The sequence below is a fragment of the Littorina saxatilis genome, unplaced genomic scaffold (genome assembly GCF_037325665.1).
Source record: "Littorina saxatilis isolate snail1 unplaced genomic scaffold, US_GU_Lsax_2.0 scaffold_149, whole genome shotgun sequence".
In the NCBI taxonomy this organism is placed as follows: Eukaryota; Metazoa; Mollusca; class Gastropoda; order Littorinimorpha; family Littorinidae; genus Littorina; species Littorina saxatilis.
In genome coordinates this window covers 157,501-175,000 of record NW_027129425.1, presented here as the reverse complement: position 1 = coordinate 175,000, position 17,500 = coordinate 157,501, and the positions used below count along the sequence as shown (strand labels likewise).

General features: G+C 45.4%; 1 protein-coding gene across 1 annotated transcript in view; it reads right to left on the bottom strand.

Moving 5' to 3' along the window:
- LOC138957690 (prestalk protein-like) overlaps positions 1–17,500 on the bottom strand; it is a 101,778-nt gene that overhangs the window by 20,899 nt on the left and 63,379 nt on the right. Inside the window, exons 6-7 of the mRNA XM_070328750.1 lie at positions 16,038–16,145; positions 14,115–14,201 (exon numbers count right to left, since the gene is read on the bottom strand). Coding sequence (XP_070184851.1) covers positions 14,115–14,201; positions 16,038–16,145 — 195 coding nt within the window. The remainder of the gene's footprint in view (positions 1–14,114; positions 14,202–16,037; positions 16,146–17,500) is intronic.

Here is a 17,500-nt window from a genome sequence, read left to right as displayed (position 1 = left end):
AGACCCTGTCTACCCTTGTGATCAAAAACGATAAGAGTAGTTTTGCTTATGAACCTTTAAACCTCTTGTAAAGGACAGGAAGGAGCATAGTGAGATAACTGGTCAGATTCATAACAATGGATCGCCTATGGCGAGAATCTTAGAAAGAGGAAAACTATAAAAACCATCAGAGATGGTTGTCCTAGTAGTTGATGCCTGACAAAAAGTCTGGACGGAAACAGAGTGAGGTAGAGAGCCTCTATTGAAAACCTACATAACACTGTAAGCCAAAGAGTGTGTGAATCTCGCTACCTCTGCGCGCTGCAGCTAGGAGAAAAGGAAGAACGTTTCACGTAATGTTTATGAAGGCTAGCAGAATGCAGCGGTTTGAAACATGTGGAGCATCGAAACTCCGAAACCGAAAGACCCAGACTTGTCTTGCTGTGGTCTTTTGTATTGATCCCTATCCAGTATATGGTCTCTCTGAGAAAAGAGACCTGTCATCTTAAAATGCGAGCTAAACAAGTCACACTGACAAGATTAGGGAGAAACAAGCCTAATTCACGTAAGGCCTAGAAATAGGCCCATGTTCTAACGAACAGTCTGGACAGAGCTCAAAAGAGAACAGTCCAAGATACAAAATACACCCCCCCCCCTTTTTCTTCACCTAACTGCCTTATCTCAAAAGGCTAATGAGTGAGGAGGAAGGCCCATTTGCGGGAGTGTGACAGAATGCCACTGATCCTTTCAAATAAAAGGATGAAGCTCTGATAGGAAATCAAGCAGCAGAGAAGACAACCATAGTCCTCAATGGCTAAGGGAGTGGTGTCAGTGAGAGCAAAGTACCCATCTCCCTACACCGTGGCTTGAAATAAAGAGGGCGAACTTCTGTTAACCGGAAATGAATGCCTCGCGGGAGCAAAGTGCCGCCGAATTTGAGTGTGAGTAACCAGCAGTACAATAGCTGAAGCCATAAGGCCACAGCTTGAAAGTTAGAAAGAATGCCTGAAAGGCCCATATACAAAAACGGTCACCCGTCCCGGTAGCAACCGAGACCGATGACGCTTAAACCTCGGTGGTCAGAGCGAGACCGAGTTGCGGCCTTTGCTGAAAAACGATAAAGAATAAGCCGAGACTGCAAGGATGAGGGTAAACTTTCCCTATTGCAAAATCAGGAGTGAAACGTAGGGAGTATTGAAAACCTGATTGCATGCTAGTACTATACTGTTCAAAAAAAGAAACGCATAGCTTGTAATATTTGGTTAATTTAGTTATATGGCTACAAGGATATCCACCAAACTGCAGAAAATGTTTATCTGGTCGTCGACCTTTCGTCCATTGCCACAAGTGAGCTCTGCACGTGACGCATGCGTTATCAGTGGCTACAATGTCAAAATTGCTCATTTGGCATGACCACTCGTCATGCTTCAGTGTAATCTCGTGAAACTCGGGGAATATTGAGCTCTCACCATGTCTTCCAAAACCCATAAAAGCGGATTGTTCGCCACAAAGAAATCAGACGACAATTCAGCGACGAAAGATGGCCCGATTGAGCAGAGAAGACCGCCAAATTGCATTGGGTCGTTTACAAGCAGGCCAAAGTCAAAGTGCAATCGCCAGGCACTTCCACGTGTCCCAGAGTACCATCAGTAGACTGTGGGTCAGGTTTCAAGCCACTGGCTCCGTTGCTGACTTGCCACGAGCGGGAAGACCAAGGGCGACAACTGCTGCTCACGACCGCTTCATACGGCTCCGCCACCTCCGGAATCGTTTCCTGTCGGCCTCATCTTCTGTCCAGGCTCTCCCCGGGCCACATCGATTATCGGACCAGACCGTGCGGAACCGCCTGCATGAAGCTGGTTTGAGAGCTCGCAGACCTCACAGACGAGCTGTCCTCACCCGCCGCCATCGCCAGAACCGAGTGCAGTGGGGCAACCAGCACCTTCGCTGGACCGTCCGGAATCACTGGAGACACGTGTGGTTCAGCGACGAGTCCTACTTCCTGCTCCAGCGACATGATGGTCGGAGGAGGGTCTACCGGAGAGTAAACGAACGTTACGCGCCCAACTGTGTGGATCAGGCACCCGTTCATGGTGGTGGAGGCGTCATGGTGTGGGGGGCGATCAATACCGCTGGAAGGAGCACGCTGGTGCACGTCAAAGGGCGCATAACTGCCCAGCGATACGTGGAGGAAATTCTGCGCCCACACGCCCTTCCTCTTCTGGCTGACCAGGATGCCATATTCCAGCAGGACAACGCTCGCCCGCACACAGCACGACTCACCACCCAGTTCCTCACCGACCACCATGTCTAGGTGCTTCCCTGGCCATCCATGTCGCCAGACATGAACCCGATAGAACACCTCTGGGATGAATTGGACAGACGTGTGCGCAGGCGAGAAGAAGCGCCGGCAAATCACCGCGATCTATTGCAGGCACTTCAGGAGGAGTGGGACACCATCCCACAGCAAGATATCCGGCATCTGATCCAGTCCATGCCCAGAAGGTGCCGGGCAGTTGTTGCTGCTCAAGGCAGTCACACCCCCTACTAACTTGACAGCCTCGGCACCCAATCGTATTGATTGACTGATTGATTTTAAGATGCAAATGAACTGTGTGTGCATTCAACTGTGTCCATACCAAATTTCAAACAAATAATCTAAATATTGGATTTTCTGTTAATTTTTTCGAAAAATAAAACAAATTTGGCAAGTAGCAACTATGCGTTTCTTTTTTTGAACAGTAAAAGTTAGCCCAGCCCAGCCATCACAGTGCAGTGTTCCGTAGGCCTGTTCAGCGACCTGCTTGGCCAGTTAGCCAGCAGTTGTAATGACAGTGCGCTTTACGCCAACAGTGGCGTAGGCCTACGTGTGCCAGGTGTGCCATCCAGTTGTTCTGTGCGTCGGTGCTACACAAGAGAACAGCTGCTGAAATTGGACTTGAATACAGGCAGTCCTCCTGTGACCCCCTCTCCCTCTCTTGGATTACCTCTGACCTCCGCTGATCATCCTCTGGCCTCCACTCTTGGATTTCCTTGCTCTACGGTGCCATTCGCACATGGATTACCTGGTCCTCTGTCGCTGCCATGGTCGATGTCTTCTGCTTCCAGCTGTGCCGCTAGCGATGGGTCATCGCTGTGTTGTCGCCTTAATGACAACGGTATCCACTGCCGCCAGCTGCCGTGCCTACGCAACCGCCCAAAGAAGGCACACAGGGGGCATCGCCGCAGACCGCGACTGAGGAGTGGGGCAGTGCTTCCAGACGTACCAGATCGTAAGCCACGAACACAGGCCACACCCCCCACCTCCTCCTCCACACCTCTCCACATCGCACTCTTCAACGCTCAATCAGTCTCATCAACACAACAAGCATGCAAACGCACAGACATTGTAGACTACATCACAGATAAGGACATAGACATTTTAGTTCTTACCGAGACTTGGTTGAAGGAAAACGGCGATGAAAGTGTCTGTGCCGATTTAACACCACCGAACTACTCTCTGCGATCATATCCCCGCACCACCGGCCGCGGTGGAGGAATAGCCGTCATCATCAAGAACACTCTAGCTAAACATGTCTCTTTTAACACTGTGCTGCCGTTTAAACACACCTCGTTTGAGTGTGTACAGGTGACATTGGCGCTTCATCAAAAACCCGTTCAGTTATTCTGCATAGAGACCACCCCCCAACGCAAAGAACAAACTCACTGACACTATGTTTTTCTCAGATTTTCATAATCTGCTTGATCACTGCAACACGTTGTCTGGAACCCCTGTTTTGATTGGTGATATCAATGTTCATTTTGATGACTGTAACCACCTGTCCACTGTCAAGATGTTAGACTTGTTAGATGTTTTTCAGTACACACAGTCTGTCAGTCAACCAACACACAAGAAGAACCACATCCTTGACTGGGTTATGCATAGGCCTGATGACCATATTGTTCAGTCTGTAACTGTTTCTCATGTTTTATCTTCAGATCATTTTTGTGTTTTGTTCGATCTGATGACTAGGCCCCCCACCCCACCCCCTGTTTTCACTTCTGTCCGTTGTCTGCGTACGATGGATAAGGATAGTTTCAGGGAAGAGCTGCAGACTGCGCTGTCCCCTTCTCTTACAGCTGATCAGCTTGAAGTTGTACTCCGTGCCGCTCTAGATGTCCATGCTCCCAGTTTGCGTCGCCGTGTCCGTCCGTCCAAGTCAGCACCGTGGTATCCTGCTATTAGTGAGGAACTGCGTGATGCAAAGTGTGAGCGTAGGCGTGCCGAGCGCAAGTGCCTTCAGACGGGTCTCACTGTACATAAGCAGATTTTTAACTACACCAAGAACGTTGTAACCAAGATCGTACACTCCGCTAAGACACTTTTTCTGCAGACTCAGATTGCCACTTGTTCTTCTAGCAAGTTTGATATTTGCAACCGCTTGACTGGCCGCACTAAGGTGTCCCCACTCCCCACTGTATTTCCTGTTAGTGAGCTGCCTGATGTTTTTAGTGATTTTTTCATCCAGAAAGTAGCTGATATTAGATCAGAACTTGACACGCTAGCTGTTAATTCTGCTGCACCCACTCATGTTGATGCTTCCCCTGCCTGTACGTTTTTAGCATTCCAGAAAGTCAGTGAGAAGGACCTTAGAGAGATTATTTTGAAATCCAAACCTACAACTTGTCCACTTGATGCATTGCCCACACCATTACTTGTTGAAAACCTTGATCTTCTGTTGCCTGTTCTCACCCAGATTGTTAATGATAGCCTGTTGTCTGGTGTTTTTCCATCATTGTTCAAAACTGCACTTGTGAAACCGCTCCTTAAGAAATCCAATCTCGATGTAAATGTCTTAAAGAACTACCGCCCTGTTTCTAACCTTTCATTTTTGTCAAAGATCATTGAGAAAGTAGTTTTAAAGCAGCTGTTAGTGTATTTGAACACTCATGATCTGATCTCGCATTCTCAGTCAGCATACCGTCCTTCTCACTGTACTGAGACTGCCCTGCTCAAGGTGACCAACGACATTCTGTCTGCTCTGGATGGTGGTGATGTGTCTGTGCTCACCCTACTGGACCTCTCGGCAGCGTTTGACACAATAGATCATGTCACACTGCTGAGCAGGCTCCAGACCTTGTATGGCATCTCTGGTCCAGCGCTGGCATGGTTTGAGTCCTATCTTACGGACAGAACTCAGGCTGTGCTTGTCGATGGCCAGAGATCAGCCCCAGCCCCCCTTGTTTTCGGTGTCCCTCAAGGCTCTGTACTTGGCCCCGTCCTCTTCATTATGTATACCAAACCCTTGTCTGCCCTCATTCAAAATCATTCCGTTTCAAACCAGTCTTTTGCTGATGATACCCAGTTGTATAAGCCTAGTTCCCCCGCTGAGACACATGCCGCCATCCAGACCATTCAGACCTGTATCTTAGATGTTAAGTCATCGATGGTAGAAAATAAGTTAAAACTAAATGATGATAAGACAGAGGCACTTCTGTGCATGAAAAAGTCCACAAAGTTCCCAAATTCTCAACCTTCGTCTGTCCAAGTAGGCAATATCGACATCTCTTTCTCTTCTTCAGCTAGAAACCTCGGCTTCACCATCTCCTCAGACATGTCACTCAACAAGCACATCTCCAACATCTGTAGGTCCGCATACTTTGAACTCCGCAAGATCGCAACCATCCGCCATACTCTGTCCGTTCAAACTACAAACACTCTAGTCTGCTCTCTTGTTCTTTCTAAACTTGACTACTGTAACTCTCTTCTCTCTGGCTGTCCACTCTACCTCCTGCACAAACTACAGAAAGTTCAAAATTCTGCAGCACGCCTGATCCTCAAAGCACGAAAAAAAGATCATGTCACACCACTTCGCCGCACACTCCACTGGTTACCCATCCAAGCCCGCATTGAATACAAACTGTCCACTCTCTGCTTTCACTTCTTCTCTGCCTCGTCTCCTGCTTATTTCTCTGAACTTCTCACTGTATACACTCCTGCTAGACAACTCCGCTCCTCTTCTGATAGCCGCACCCTAGTCATCCCACACACAAAATCAAAAGCATACGGACAACGCACTTTTGCATTTTGCGCATCTACTCAATGGAACTCTCTCCCCTCTCACATTCGCCACTCTCAGTCAGTACAGTCATTCAAGCGAGCACTCAAAACTCACCTCTTCCAGAAACACAACTCCTAAAGTCGCAACATTTTGCCATCCTGTTCTGTAACGGTTCCATCTCTATTCAGCTTGTTATTTTTGTCTTTTGTTTTAAATTATTATAAATATAATTTTTCACTGCAGTAGTCCTTTAACTTTAACCCTTAGCTGTAGGCTAGATATGCACAAGTCATGTCGGTGCCACATAATGCTGACACACATGTTCCTGTGCATAGTTTATGGATAACGTGTAGTTGGGAAGTTAAGAGTAGAAATAATTAGTATTTAGTGTAGGAGGAGGGTTGGGGGTGGGTAGGGAGGGGGTGGGTATGGTTTACTTTGAGCAGGTCGGTTTCAGTTTTAATAAACAATTTTAGAGAATTGTGTATCTTATATTTGAGTCTTTCGTGTTTTAGACATTGATGCATTTAATAGTTTTAACGAGTTGCCTTTTGTTTTATCATTCTGGTGTTTATCTAGCTGTGCTGTGTATCTTATAAGAAGTTCTTAAAAGTTCGAAGTTATTTTAGCATATAGGTTTGTTTGTTTTTTATGGTCTTAACAGTTAAACATGTATTACGTTATCATTAAGATTCATGCTTTGTTAGCACTAAGCAGTTGTTTTAATCAGTCTGGTTTTCTCTTGTTTTCATCTTATGAACATTCTAAATGTTAGACTAACTTATTGTCTTGTACAGAATAACAACTGTGTGAATGGTGCTATACTGAATGAAAGAGTGTGACATGAAGTTCTTGTACATCATTGTAAAGAGTGTGAATGACGTTTTAGCTTAGATGTCAAGCGCTTAGAGCAAGCCTTTTTAACGAAAGTTTTTGATTTAGCGCTATATAAATGTTCTTATTAATTGGGAAAGACACGCGAGGGTATCAGTAACCCGATCCGCTCTCAGACTACTCCCATCCCGAGAGGGGTGCGTGGGCGTCTTTTAATCTTCAGTTTCCCGATGACCGTAACATTAGAGGCATTACATGAAGTTAGTTCGAAAAACATTGAGAAAATAGTCTCAAAGTAAGAGAACTGGCCTAGGGATAGAATACGGCTTCCGTATAAAACCAAGGTTTCCTTAACTAGAAAATCAAGTGCTAGAAACCTAAAGTTGGGAAAAAAAAACACTGAGGGGAAAGTAAGTTGTACCCTCCCTCTGCCCTTTGAGCGAAATTGGCTCAGCCTAAATTGACGCTTAGAAAGCGTGCAGAAAGACCTGAGAAAGTACCCAAAGCTGAATCCCTGAAATGGAAAACCAAGATTCAACCTTCGGATAAACAGAGGGGAAGGCGCGGTAAAACCGGGCGCCTGTATACCATACTGTGACACGTGTGACGTCACTTCGACGGCCTAGCCGAGAAGGCTAGAGAATCTAACAGGGCGAACAAATGCGTACCATTCTGCGATGTAGGAGAAAACTCCTAGCACATTGCAAATTTAAGAAAAATCCAGGGGCCGTCGCAGTGAAGGCTACAACGAGAGTGTAGCCTGTTAACTCGCGGGAGAAAGCCCTGCAAGGCGTAATGCCAAAGTAGAAACACTGGCCTCAAGGAAAGTGATTCTATTCATAGCTGGCAAAACATAAACAACAACTCATCGTCTTTTGCGTGTGGGAGAAAAACCACCCCAATGCTAAAGACTTCTGTGCCAAACCTAAGTTTAGCCACATGATGATGATTTAGTTCTTTCCGTAACCTCTCAGAAAGAAAAGCTGAAACTAAGGAATTTCTGCGAGTCCTTTGTGCTGCGCAGCGAAAGTCGCTGACAGAAGCCACTGCCTCAAGAGGTAGGCTTAGCCGGAAAAGTCCCGACTGAGAGGCCACGAACAGTAGCTCAGCGAGCCTAATAGAGATTTTGAGTCAGAATGTGAGCCAGAAATTTGGACATGTTCTGGCGATTTGTCGGAACCCAAAGCTTATGACTCTAATGAGAAAGCGCGATTCCGTAAACCGTAAAAGCTGAGATTGTTTTAACAGCTTGCCTTGTTTTTCCCCACTGAGGCGAAAAAATAGCGGCCTTAGCAGCTTCACCCGAGAAGGTGAAAAATAAGAGATATGCCGCACCATAGATGTAGTCTAGGCCACTTATGATTTCACCTCACAATAATGACCATAGAATTGATTTATATCACAATGCACAGTACCAACCAAGAAAAAACACATATGAAAAGTCCCGGTGAGAAACTGGAACAATTAATTTTTTTTCGGGCTTTTTCGATATTTTAAAAATAAAATGCCAAAGAAATTAGCAATTTCTTGGAAAAAAAGGAGAACCCTATCATGCTGCATATCAAATGAAAGGGCTTGAGCTGAATAACAAGAATATTAAGCTAAAATCCATTTCCGGTCAAATGCTGATGAAATATTCAGTAAGAACGTTATTTCCCGCGGTAACGGTGATCATACCTGATGACGAAAAGCATCATAACAAAGAAAATCCCTTACATGATGCATAATTCAACCTAGATACCTATCTGACTCTATTTCTACAGTCCTAGTGACTCCTACCTCAAATATTAGTCTCCTCCTCCTCTTCATCCATGGGAAGCATCGAATTGAGGCAACTTATTCCACGGCACTGTCCACAGGCAGTTGTGCAGCTAAGGCCGACCTTCCGGCAACTACAGCGTTGTGAGGAACAGTCAGTAGTGCAACCACATCTGATGATGTTCATTAACTCCTCAGGGGCTGGAGGAATGTCAGTGTGAACAGGAAGCACCTGTCCCCGCTGAAACTGAAACCCCCATTCTTCAGGCATGCATGAACTCCAGACTGGTACCCAAACAGATGATGCACCAGTTTCTCACCGGGACTTTTCATATGTGTTTTTTCTTGGTTGGTACTGTGCATTGTGATATAAATCTATGGTCATTATTGTGAGCATCAAGTAAGCAGCAATCATAGGTGCGCTGTACTAATGGGCGTACCTACCACAAAGCTGCCTAAGGCAGAGGGTCTAACCCTAAGTGTGTTTGCTTAGCTTCGTTATCTTGCCTAATTTGAGGCAAAAGTGGCAAGCTGAAGCAGTTCACGGCTCCTTCCAGAAGATGGGGAGGGATGCACCGTAGCATAAACGTGCGAACAACCCCCTGATGAGCCACAAAAAGCAAAGAGCGGAGTAGATCCGCCTCTTACTTGTAACCTGAGCCAAGCGATGGCTGACCAGACAAGCAAAACCTCTGTGAAAGGAAAAGATTAAAGTGACTCTACATCTTAGATCCTAGAGGGAAAGGAGAACCTGCACGCGTGCACGGAATGTGCAGATAAAAGCGCTGGGAGGCTCCGCTGCTCAGTAGACTTTAGCCAAAGAGGCTAGAAGCGTCATAACCTCCATCTCCCGTGCGTCACGACAAAGCTCGAAGTTGACAAGCGCAGAGAAGATAAAACGCAAGAAAAAAAATTTTTGCAAAGTTTCCGAACTCGAAAAGATCATGTGCTCATTCCCTCAGAGCAAGAGAGAGGACTCAGAATAACGTACTGTTCTACTGTAGCCGTCTTCCCTAACAGAAAAGCGACATCTTTCTCTACCGCATCGCCACCAAACTTGAATGAGTCTAATGACAACGCGATAGATCTCGACAGAGATCTCTGCAACGTCTCAGATAGAGCAATAACTCAAGCAAGCGTAAGCCAGTCTCCTCCAAAGACAACAGAGAATTCTCCGTAAACGGGACCACTCTGTCTCTGCTGTATCCATCTTGCCGACTGCAAGTACCGGTGTGACCGGAAGAGTGGAACGAGGCAAGGCAAACGAGTCAATCAACCTGACTGAGTTATGCGGCAGTGTAAACTTCTTAGCCGAACCAGCAGGCAAAGCTGAGGCTAAACACGAAGAAGCAAGGTAAGGCTGCGCTGAAACAGGAGCCAGACCAAGAGCTGTTAACAGCGGTACAGCGTGAAACGCACCGCAATGCTGAACAGTAGCCAGTAGCTTAGAAAGCTCAAACACTACCAACGGGGATTCCCGAAAACGGAACTGCTGCTTCTTCCTTCGCAGAACGGAAATCCCCCAAAGCGGAAGGAGGTTGGGCAAACAAACCAACAGGTGTCGCACCACCCTTCTCGAAATACTGTGAAACAACTTCCGCCGCCAAAGCCAGTGCTAGCGGAAGTTTAACCGGTATACGGAAGTCGGCATCTTCGTCATCCTGAACGGAAGCACCGAAATCCGACTGAAAATCCCGTACATCCGTGCAACCAGGCAACGCACTTCCGCCCTGACTACAATAGCCAGGCGGAAGCGTCACCCGGAAGGGACGACACGCGAGGGATACGATACCCAAGCAGTGTGTCCCTAGGGACTGCTTCCGCCCTAGTGGGCGGAAGCGGGGAATGCTGTGCAGCCACACCCGAAGCGGTGAGTGACCACAGACGCAAGTCCCCTGTTCGGCCAGAGACCGAACGCGTATCTGGGCTCACCCCCTGTGCTATCCGCTCAAGCTTACGGAGCAGCATCACACTGGGATGGCTTTCACTCACGGCGCGGCGTACCGGCGTGGCTACTTTCTCCAGTATATGATCTTCGCTTTGGCCGGAGAACCCGGTTACTAACGAAGAATAAATACCTTGATCGTTAACAGGCCGACCACCAGAAGAGGCCTGAGAACGCAGAAGAAAAAGACCGTCACTGCCATCAAAAGACGCATGCACGTCAGCGGACGTGACTGTGGCCGAAGGAGGAACACGCACCCTGCCCAGGGAACGGGAATCCCCAACACCAGGAGGAAAAGACATCAGTACTGCCTTGGTCGACGAAAAAAACTGCTGAAAGTGATGAAATCTGGGCGCTCAGAGAGTGCAAAACAGCACAAACATTTAACTTATCACCAACAGAGCTAGAACCTGAAGCGACTGTAATTGATTCTAAAGGCAATTTTGGCATGGGTAATACAGGCATGTCAATAGTAGCTCATTGATCGCAAAAAGCAGAAACATCTAGCTTATCACCAACAGAGCCAGAACCTGAAGCGACTGTAATTGATTCTGAAGGCAATTTTGGCATGGATAATTCAGGCATGTCAATAGTAACAACAAAAGAAGATTTTGACAAGAGGTCTGAGACGTTAATCACAGCATGACTCGCAGAGGCTTTCGATTTACGGGGAGGCTTTTTGACAGGAGAAGGCTCCGCCACTGGCTTAGAGTTTTCCTTTTACTACTAACCGACATGGTGGGTGAAAAGAGTAAACAACAGCTAAGCGCTGGCAAAACCTAAGTCAAACTATCAATGAAAATATCAAAATAGCTCACCCCAAACACACGTAGAGAGCAGAGGAACGTGCGCGAGTACCAAGGTGTGGGTCTGACACAAGCAGCATCAGACAAAACGGCTGAAAAGCCGGAGCGAAAACAGACACGTCCGTACCCACGGATCGCTGAAGAGAGTATGATTCAAAGATGGCGGCAAGGTCAGGAAGTCACGCGAGACTTCGTTCTATTATAGGGTCAAGGTCGCTCTTTTTTAGGGTTACCTCCCCTTGTTACCAAGGTGACGATTCAGCGTCCTAGCACTAAACTGAAGTAAATTGCTTTTATGTGAGTTGGGATAAGAATGTAATTTAATTAACTTTATTATTTCACATGGAGCAATTGCAGTGGTGGTACATATACCATGAAGACAAATGTGTACCAATAGATAAATTCATATATCCCATGACCTCCCTTCTTTGTCTCTGTTACTTCAGTATGGGTATATATGTTGTATTTTTACAGCTCAATAAATACATCATGGACTCCAAAAAATATATGATAGTGCAGATTCCGATTTGGGCAAAGAACTACGTTCCTCCCGACCTTTGACCTCGCGCCGAACAATGTGACACATTTGTATGTTCCAAAATCGTATCGCACGGCTTAGAAAACCATATCAGTTGCACGCAAACATGAATCTCGGAACTGATCTGATGTATGGGATGCAATAAACAAACGGTTTTTTTCATTATGAAAGCAATGCAGGTCGAAAAAAACGAACATTCAGCTTACAAGATACACAGATGCTAGCGAACGATCGAACCTCTGTTTGCTATCCGTGTGTCGACAAGCATCGCTACCATAGGAATAATCCCAAAAAGAATATGCAACACAACAGAAAGAAAATGTGTTCCCTCAATACTGTTTCGAACGTTTTCTCCGTGTCCCTGTCTACTGCAGACCGGTTTACAAGAACAAAAACCAAAACAAAACAATGTCTCCCTTGCACCCGGACAGCACACAGATAAAATCTAGAGTTTAAGCTGGCGCAACCTTAATCCAATCAGAAATATGCTTAAAGGTAGATTGTAATACACTCTTAATTGCTTTGCTGCTAAAGAGTTCTATCCGCAGTCTTATTAACCCGTGCATAACACTAGTTTGAACAGTCGAACACCACTGATCATAATGCGAATGGTTGCGAACCAAAACAAAAAAACGAGTACCCTCCCTTGCATCGTACCAGACGACTGGTTTATCTACCGAGACGCGTCCTTTGGCTTCGCTTCGTTATCACGTATTTGCGAGCAAGTCTACTCTTTTGCCTGGCTCTGCAGTAAGTCCACATTGGCGATGAAGGTATCTAAGAACTTAACATGTGTGTATTTTTCCGTAATCCAGTCATATTCTTTCAAAATGCAATCAAGCGGCGGTGACAGACTTGGGTCCTGTTTTCCCCACACCCATACCAGTTTAGGTTCATGCAAACACACTCGCAAAACAGTTTATCACGTAGATACATTTCAAATAGGGAGCAAATGGTTAAATCTACATATGTGTTCCCTAAAATTTGCTTCTCTGTCAATAAGACTAATTGTATAATAATACGTTCGAAAAAAACAACGTGGAATCGATTCTGAATCGAGTCGAGAAAGCCAAATGGGGGCTAAACCGGTTTCCCCGTTCCGCCGACCTGAAACGCAAAAGAATTGTGCGCTTCAACTAAATGGATTTCTATACGACTTCATTACTTTCTTGCAACTTATGAACCTTTACTTAAAGCTTTTAAACGGTCTGAAAGTAGTGTTACCGCGTACTTATAGATGCACTCATTCGTTTTATTTTTTCAGCGACGGTCACTTAGTTTAAGGTTGCAAAAAGGCCAAGTCTCGCTGAAAACACTGTTTCACACTCCACAGATCGCAACAGTGCCGCTAGTAGTCTACACTTTGTGTTTGATGGTAGAATGGGATATACAGATTACAACACTCGTGGTTTTTTATATGGCTTGTATTTCAGTCAAGACCCAGCGGGAATATCAATCGAGAGCCACTCGCCAGAGGCTCGTGTCTCCCGATGATATTCATCCGCTGGGTCTTGACTGAAATACAAGCCATATAAAAAACCACTCGTGTTGTAACCTATACGAAGGGACTGTCGATTGTCAGTCATGATCTGCTAATACAAAGAACACACCTTGCAATGTGAATGCATGCATAGTCTGACAAAATCTTGTGTCTTACTGTGAGTATATTTGGGCCTCAGGGTTGATGGTGTTGAACATGTGGTGCGAGTGTGTGTGTGTGTGTGTGTGTCTGTGTGTGTGTGTGTGTGTGTGTGTGTGAATGAGTGAATGAGTGTGTGTGTGAATGAGTGAGTGTGTGACGTGTGTGTGTGAATGTGTGTGTTTGGTGTGTGAGGGTGTGTGAGTGAATGAGTGTGTGTGTGAGTGAATGAGTGTATGTGTGTGTCAATGTGTGTGTGTGATTGTGTGGGTATGTCACGGTGTGTGTGTGTGTGTGTGTGAGGGTGTGTGAGTGAATGAGTGTGTGTGTGAGTGAATGAGTGTGTGTGTGTATGTGTGTGAATGTGTGTGTGTGAATGTGTTGTGTGTGTGTGTATATATGTGGTGTGTGTGTCAGCGTGTGTGTGTCTGTCAGTGTGTGTGTGTGTATGTGTGTGTGTGTGTGAGTGAGTGTGTCTGTGTGTGCGTGTGTGTGCCTTTGAGTGTGTGTCCTGGTATGTGTGTGTATGTGTGTGTTTGTGTGTGTGTGTGTGTATGTGTGTGTGTGTACTTACTACAGAGATCATTGCTGTCACAAACGGAACCAGAAACACAGTGGGTGGTGTCGCTGCTGCAGCTGGTTGTACTGCCCGCTGGGATTCCTGCACGACAAAACAAGTCGCGTAAGGCGAAAATACAACATTTAGTCAAGTAGCTGTCGAACTCACAGAACAAGAAATTCCTTCGAGGTAGGAAAAACACCCCCGTTGGTCAAAGGGAAATAACCTTCTCAGTTGGTGGCAGTGAGAATGGGTGCAGTGAGAATGGTTATTTCCCTTTGACCAACGGGGGTGTTTCTCTATAAGTCCTTGTATAATTTTAATCCACCAATAACTCCCTAACCGTGTGTTTGACTGGTCCCAATTTTTGTAAGGACCGTCTCAGGAATTTATAGAACCTGTTCACCAAGTTTGGTGACGATCGGTCTGTTCATTCTTGAGATCTAACACATCGAGCGAAACCTATACACACCCCTATACCGGGGGTGTAAAAACACCCCTATACCGGGGGTGTAACTATACCGGGGGTGTAATGAAACTGAACGCAATGCCATTTTTCAGCAAGACCGTATACTCGTAGCATCGTCAGTCCACCGCTCACGGCAAAGGCAGTGAAATTGACAAGAAGAGCGGGGTAGTAGTTGCGCTAAGAAGGATAGCACGCTTTTCTGTACCTCTCTTTGTTTTAACTTTCTGAGCGTGTTTTTAATCCAAACATATCATATCTATATGTTTTTGGAAACAGGAACCGACAAGGAATAAGATGAAAGTGTTTTTAAATTGATTTCGAAAGTTTAATTTTGATCATAATGTTTATATTTTTAATTTTCAGAGCTTGTTTTTAATCCAAATATAACATATTTATCTGTTTTTGGAATCAGTAAATGATGTAGAATAAGATGAATGTAAATTTGGATCGTTTCATAAATTTTTTTTTTTTTTTTTACAATTTTCAGATTTTTAATGACCAAAGTCATTAACTAAATTTTAAGCCACCAAGCTGAAATGTAATACCGAAGTCCGAGCTTCGTGGAAGATTACTTGACCAAAATTTGAACCAATTTGGTTGAAAAATGAGGGCGTGACAGTGCTGCCTCAACTTTCACGAAAAGCCGGATATGACGTCATCAAAGACATTTATCGAAAAAATGAAAAAAACGTTCGGGGATTTCATACCCAGGAACTCTCATGTCAAATTTCATAAAGATCGGTCCAGTCGTTTAGTCTGAATCGCTCTACACACACACACACACACACACACACGCACATACACCACGACCCTCGTCTCGATTCCCCCCTCTACGTTAAAACATTTAGTCAAAACTTGACTAAATGTAAAAAGGGAATGCATGCATATGCTGACATAAACCTTTTTCTGACTGGTTGTGTATTGGCCACAGCGTTGAGGGTGTTGCATACGTGTGTGTGTGTGGGTGTGTGTGGGTGTGGGTGTGTGTCAGTGTGTTTGTGTGTGTCAGTGTGTATGTCAGTATGTGTGTCAGTGTGTGTGAGTGTGTGGGTATGTCAGTGTGTGTGTGTGTGTGTGTTTGTGTGTATGTGTGTCAGTGTGTGTGAGTGAGTGAGTGTGTGTGTTTGTGTGTGTGTGTGTGAATGTGTGTGCGTGTGTTAGTGTGTGTATATAAGTGTGTGGAGTGGTGTGTGCGTGTGTGTGTGTGTCAGCGTGTGTGTGTGTGTCAGCGTGTGTGTGTGTGTCTGTCAGTGTGTGTGTGTATGTGTGTGTGTCTGTGTGTGTGTGTGTGTGTGTGTCATGGCCGGACCAAGTTCGTTTGAGGGGGGGGGGGGGGGGGGTTCGGAGAAAATGTTGCAGGGTGTGTGTGTGGTGTGTGAGTGGGTGTGTGTATCCGTGTGTGTGTGTGTGTCTATGTGTGTGTAAGTACGTTTAACTACACAAACAAGAAGACATAAAGCACGACTTACTGCACTGATAGCCATTTGCTCCAGTGTCGGCACAAACTGTTTCCGACTTGCACAGATTGTTGTTGTCACCGTTTGCGTTGTTGTCACACGTGGTTTTGACGTCAAGCTCTGGAGATAGGACCAAATGCAAACCAATCAAATCAAATCAAATTAACTTTATTATTTCACATGGAGCAATTGCAGTGGTGGTACATATACCATGAAGACAAATGTGTACCAATAGATAAATTCATGAAGGGACTGTCGATTGTCAGTCATGATCTGCTAATACAAAGAACACACCTTGCAATGTGAATGCATGCATAGTCTGACAAAATCGTGTGTCTTACTGTGAGTATATTTGGGCCTCAGGGTTGATGGTGTTGAACATGTGGTGCGAGTGTGTGTGTGTGTGTGTGTGTGTGTGTGTGTGTGTGTGTGTGTGTGTGTGTGTGTGTGAATCTTTATGTGTGAGTCTGTGTGTGTGTGTGTGTGTGTGTTTGTATGTCATTGTGTGTGTGTGACACAGTGAGTGCTGTTGCTGCAGCTCGTTGCACTGCCCGCTGGTATTCCTGCACGACAAAGAAAGGGTGCAGTGAGTGTGAACCGCTCGACCGGCTTCTGTGTTTCTTGGAGCACTCTGCCCTTCATTGAATTTATGCAGCGCTGCGCCATGTTTAGGTAACCATCCTGGGAGCGTTTACTTTGTTCTCTCTTTGGCAGAGTTGTAAAAGAGCTTTATCTTTCTTTATTTGGTTTTTAACGTCGTTTTCAACCACGAAGGTTATATCTGTAAAAGAGCTAGCGCCCGACAAAATAACCTAATTATGAGATGTTGCACAATCATTTGCTTATAAATTAACAGGTCATCATTGTTCTGCATTTGGAACGTACCAATTCCACCCTAAATACCAACGGGCTAAATACATCTCTTGCAAATCAGTTTCGACAGCGAAAGTCTGGTTAAAGATCCTTCGATCAACCTCAGTTCGACACACATGCTAAATTCGTATTGATCAGCAAGATTATGGTTTCCAAAGCTAATATTTTTAACTTGATCTTATCACTGTTTCTGTTTGTCTGAATTCCAAGCTTGCATGCCAGGAACCTCCCTTCTTCCTTCGTGTGTGCATATGATCTCTCTTTCGTTTGCTTGTTCAATCGCTGCTCGTTTTAACCTTCGCCGGTGGTCGTGGGTCCGTGTGGACCTAGAAGGATGTTTTATTGCAAATTCTCTTAAACTAGTTGGAATTTTTTTATGAGCTTTTAAGAATGCCTCAGGCACCTAACAAGCTCTTATATCCTAACATTTCAGCGAGAAGTAATGAAAAAACAAAGGTCAAATTTAGACTACAAACAGCGTGCATCTTTGAGAAGCATGGGTCCGCACGGCCCCACGATGTCTTCCGTGTGTAGTCGATAACCCGGACTGGCGAAGGTTAAGGACTGTCATCATCACCAATCATGTAAATTCCTGTCAACTC